Source organism: Raphanus sativus, chromosome 9 (genome assembly GCF_000801105.2).
Source record: "Raphanus sativus cultivar WK10039 chromosome 9, ASM80110v3, whole genome shotgun sequence".
NCBI lineage: Eukaryota > Viridiplantae > Streptophyta > Magnoliopsida > Brassicales > Brassicaceae > Raphanus > Raphanus sativus.
The window spans coordinates 31,697,903-31,703,086 of record NC_079519.1 but is presented as its reverse complement, the minus strand read 5'-3'; the positions used below and the strand labels follow the sequence as shown (position 1 = coordinate 31,703,086).

General features: G+C 40.7%; 1 protein-coding gene across 2 annotated transcripts; it reads right to left on the bottom strand.

Moving 5' to 3' along the window:
• Window positions 1-2,084: 2,084 nt before the first annotated feature.
• Window positions 2,085-4,902, bottom strand: LOC108823522 (acetyl-CoA acetyltransferase 2). 2 transcript variants are annotated; one of them, XM_056995408.1, is made up of 15 exons: window positions 4,847-4,902; window positions 4,721-4,786; window positions 4,589-4,633; window positions 4,408-4,506; window positions 4,158-4,331; window positions 3,962-4,067; window positions 3,745-3,883; window positions 3,571-3,648; window positions 3,411-3,476; window positions 3,192-3,277; window positions 3,011-3,110; window positions 2,821-2,931; window positions 2,689-2,730; window positions 2,405-2,601; window positions 2,085-2,292 (listed from the first exon to the last, which is right to left on the bottom strand). In XM_056995408.1, exons 3-14 carry the CDS (start codon window positions 4,623-4,625, stop codon window positions 2,425-2,427), a joined length of 1,215 nt encoding a protein of 404 aa, XP_056851388.1. In that variant the 5' UTR covers window positions 4,626-4,633; window positions 4,721-4,786; window positions 4,847-4,902; the 3' UTR covers window positions 2,085-2,292; window positions 2,405-2,424. The 2 variants fall into 2 exon arrangements, with proteins under 2 accessions (XP_056851388.1, XP_018452250.1); XM_018596748.2 differs by having other exon boundaries at window positions 4,721-4,888.
• Window positions 4,903-5,184: the final 282 nt, after the last annotated feature.

Below are 5,184 nucleotides of genomic sequence, written 5' to 3'. Positions count from 1 at the left end.
CAGAGTAGACCGTCCATCTCAGCATGGAGCGCTGAGAGGCTTCTAGTACAAGCCCGTAATCCAAACATCTCATTTCCGATATGATCCTTAAGACTCCACCCTAGCCCACTAACACTGCCATTATTGATCCATGATGCATCAATTTGGCATGTAGGGATTCGGGGTATCTCGGGAGGCGTCTCTATCGCTGTGGTAGGAGGGTCATCCTGATCCTCATCTGTTTGTTCCTTTTCATTTGCCTTCCTCCAGCCTTCTGCTTCAAGGGAGGCATGTTGTAGAGTATCCATCGGGGAGACGACTTTCCCATTGAAGAGTTTGTCGTTCCTCGCCTTCCAAATGTACCAACAGATCCATGGGAAGGTATCGAATTGTGGTCTCGAAGGAGCCACTTCTTTTCTCTCCCAAAACAGAAAGTTCATGTTTTGCTAAATAGATTTACTCGGGAAGTCACCCGGAATGGACGGATAGTCCGATAAAGTCCAAACCTGAAGGGCTGGGAGGCATTCAAAAAGAAGATGATTGATCGACTCCTCTGGGCCAGCACATCTAGGACAACTCCTATCGGTGCCCAAGTGTCTATAAGTAAGCCTCTCTGCCGTCGCCACACAACCAGATATAGCCTGCCATAAGAAGTGTTGTATCTTACTTGGCGCATTGATCTTCCATACATGACTTTTAAGTCTCGTGGTGCTTGGTTCTCGGACCTCAGTACATAAATCCATTTTGGTCGATTGTAGTAGATCGTATCCCGACTTGACTGTGTACACTCCTGATTTTGTGTGGTTCCAAGCATACCCATCCATAGCAAAAGAATGAGATGGTTTATTCCAAGTATCAACGGGATATCTCCTGGATGGAAAAAATCTCGCAAAAGTTGTATATCCCACTTCTTGGTATCATTCCTAATAAAGGACTGAACAAGAAGTTGGGGTAATCTGTAGACTATGTGTTGGGCAGGTCTTGGTGGTCGGGCCACTGTGTCTGGGATCCAAGGATCACTCCATACCCTCGTATCTCGTCCTGTTCCAATAGTCTTTCGCATGCCCAATATGAGCAGAGGTTTTGCTGCCATGATACTACGCCAACCATACGAAGGCGAGTATGTCCGTCGGTCGTCAAAGGGGGAGGAGTTGTTATAGTATCTCCCTTTTAGAACACGCGCCAATAGAGAATCTGGGTAGTGTATCAGCCGCCATAGTTGTTTTGCAAGAAGTGCTAAATTGAAATCATGGAAATCTCGAAAACCTAGTCCTCCCAAATCTTTGGGAGTACAGATCTCATCCCATGCTATCCAATGTAGACCTCTGCTGTTTTGTTTTGAACTCCACCAGAAATTAGATATAGTGCTCTTGAGTTTATCGGTGATGCCTTGTGGGAGCAAATAGCTTGACATGACATATGTCGAGGACGCTTGAGCCACCGCTTTTATCTGGACTTCTTTTCCTCCTTTAGAGAGAAGTCTCGATGACCAATTATTGACCTGTCCATTAAGTCGATCCTGTACAAAGGAAAACACTTTCATCTTCGAACCGCAAATTTGTTCAGGTAACCCGAGGTACATTCCCATACCACCTTCCGAGGTAAAACCTAGGACCTCTTTTATATTTTTCCATGCAGTTTATCTAATTATTATGAATAAATCTGTATTGATGCTTTATTAGTACATTGCTTTTCTTACAGTGACCTCATAGTGACTAGTGAGTGAGTGATTAAGTGACATATCTTGAACTATGGCATAGGCAACTTTTTGCAAATATTTATACATTTGAGATGACTTTAGTCGGTGAATCTCTAGAAGTGGTTTATCTGATCATAGCTCCCTTGTGATTATATTTCTGTTGTTTTGTTCTAGTCGGTGAATCTCTTGCTAAACAAACCGATCCTGAAGAGGGAATCAGCACACTTTTGGGTGGGAAGAGATGTCTAAACTTTCTGGATAGAGAAAATTGTTTCTTCATATAAGTCCACCTCTTCTTTCTTTTAAGTGCTGCTCAAGTCTGCAGAGACCTGTGTCTTTACAGACATGTCCAACTATTTTTACCTTTCATACATATACATTACAGGAATGTATTTGATCAAATTCATTAACTAAAATAAATCGATTGGTTCATAACTGAGAACTGAGGTCACAAAGTACGGAAACAGAAACATAGTTTTCATATAATATAACTAAATAAACTTAACAACATCAAAGATCATCATCACTCATTTATTGAGAGAGACCAACCAATATCAAACTTGAAGTGCAAGTTGGTAGAATGATAGTAGATACGCTCTATATAGTTCAACAACCTGAAAACAAACACACACACACACATGAGAGGAGGAGATCATGAGTTTCACATGTTCCTCTTTTCTTTTCCGGCTTCTTGGATCGATAATTACGAGTCAAAATGAGAGTTACCTGGGATTCATATAAATGCATCAAACGACTTCAAGAACAAGAGCAGAAGCACCTCCTCCTCCGTTGCACACTCCTCCCACACCGTACTTGCCGTTTCTCTTCTTCAGTATCCCAAGCAATGTGATTAGAATACGCGCTCCACTGCAGCCTAGAGGATGTCCTAAGGAGACGGCTCCTCCATTTACATTCACCTTCTCCTGTTGAGTGCAAAAAAAAAAAACACTTGAGTAAGCTGATTGAGAAGATGAGGTTTCATAGAATTCAGATGACGTAAGAAGACTGACCGGACTAATCCCAAGTAGCTTTTGATTTGCAAGTGCTACAACCTGTGATAAAAGTTCAGTAAAAGTTTAGCCATCACACAAAACAAATGTTTGTCTATGCTTTTATAGGGGAAGAAGACATGATTCTCTTACTGCAAATGCTTCATTGATCTCATAGTAATCAACTTGAGAAGATTCCAAACCAGCATGTGCAATAGCTTTTGGTATTGCCAGAGCAGGAGCAGTAGTGAAAAACTCTGGCTCCTACAGATGGAATAAAAGCATCTAAGAATGTTGACAATATTTAAGAAAGGGAGAGCAGCAGTATCATAAGTTTATGTACCTGAGCTGCATCACCATAACCTTTAACTTTTGCAAGTACTTGAAGTCCTAGCTGAAGCGCCTTCTCTCCACTCACTAGGACAATAGCAGCTGCACCATCACTGTCAAAAAGGAACACAAAAAAAACTTTTACTTAAAGAAAAAAAAAACAGAAGTTAAAACTCCCAGATGAGATTATAAACCTTATGCTAGAGGCATTTCCAGCTGTAACTGTGCCTCCATTCTCCTTGAAACTCGGACGGAGTTTCCTCAGTTTTGCAGCATCAAACTGAGATACATGTAGTAAAAAGCATACTAGTTAAGTTCTGTCCACTTAGACACATTATAAGTATGCAACAATATATCAGGGGATTAATGTATGTACTACTATCTATATATAATCAAACATGGACATAACTCACCTTCCCAAGACCTTCATCCTTGTCAACAATGGTTGATGGCCTACCCCTTCCTCCAGAAACTTCAACCTGTATGACCAATCTCCAGTTACTTTAGTCACCAACTATATATATATATATATATATGGCAACAACAAAAGACAATACAAAAAAATAGACTAACCGGGACGATCTCCCAAGTGAAGGCGCCAGCTTCTTGAGCAGCAATACCACGCTCAAAGCTCTGAACAGCGTAGTCATCCTGCATATTCATCAATAAGACACCAATGAATCAACTAACTATAAAAACATAGCATCATGGTTTTTAATTGTTTACAAATGAAAGGAACAAACATACTTGCTGCTCCCTGGTTATCTCAAACTTCTCAGCGCATAACTCTGCACAGCTTCCCATCCCACAGTCGTTATAGACATCCCACAGTCCATCCCTAAGCATCCCATCTACTAGAGAATCATGACCAAACCTAGATCCTTTCCTGCATTTAAAAAGAAAAAAAAGTCCTGAATAAGAAACTATTGAAGTGCATAGACTACTACTACATCATTTTTTTCACCTTGCTTCTGCAAGATACTTTGGTGTATTAGACATGCTTTCCATACCACCCGCCACGACTACATCATTGATCCCCAGCTGGATACTCTGAGCAGCAATCATCACAGCTGAAACACACACACACACACACACACACAGAAACCGTTATCTTAAAACCGTTAAAACAGGAGCTTTAAAAGGCTCAGGAGTTCTCTCACCTTTCATGCCTGAAGCACAGACCTTGTTGACAGTGGTACAGATAACAGAGTTAGAGATCCCAGCACCTAAAGCGGCCTGACGAGCGGGAGCTTGACCCAAATTAGCACTGAGAACATTCCCAAACACAACTTCTTGGACCAGAGACGGGTCAACATTTGCTCTCTTCAGAGCAGCTGTAAAAGAAGCAAAAAAAACAGAGTCAAAAACAGAGAAATGCTCTGTTTTTCTTTAAAAAAAGGAGAATCAGACCTGTGATGGCAAGGGATCCAAGCTTTGTGGCGGGTAAGGAGGAGAGAGATCCGAGAAAGCCACCCATAGGAGTGCGTGCAACACCCACGATGCAAACATCTGGTATTCAACACCATTCGTTTATTAAAAACAGAGGAAAGAGAAGAGAGAGAGTGTTTGTTAAAAGAGATAGATAGATTACCTCTGGGATTGACGGAGGAATCTGCTGAATGGGCCATCGGGAAATCTACACAATGGAGTCCAAAGGTTGAGACTTTTTCAACGGACCGATCTCATCAAAGAGATAGAGAGAGATCTAATGGGGATCGCTTACCTTGTACTTCAGTTCAGAGAGCGCGCGAAGGAGGGGAGGAAGGTGAAAAGAGTGACTTGTTCTGTACTGTATAATATGATAACGACAATCAGTTCTGCAATATAGCTGGAACAGAGAGAGAGAGACTTTAAAGAAAAAACAGAGTGTCTTCGTTGGTGAATGAGAGCGTCGATAACTACGATGAAGCGCAACACGACGGATATGTGATCTCTGTTTAAGTCTTCGTTTTTTAAAATTAAAAATTACTGTATATTTAGACGATTAGCCCCTGATCTTTCATATATCTTAACAAATAGCAGTATAATTCCAAAAATAGGTAATTAACGTGAAACTTCTATAATACTATTTGCGAAATGATTTTTTTTTTCAACGGAGGTCTCACGTTAAAAAGTTAGAGTAGTTAATATCGTTTTTACTCTTAATGAATTAATATATATATATATATAAATAATTATATAACTAAA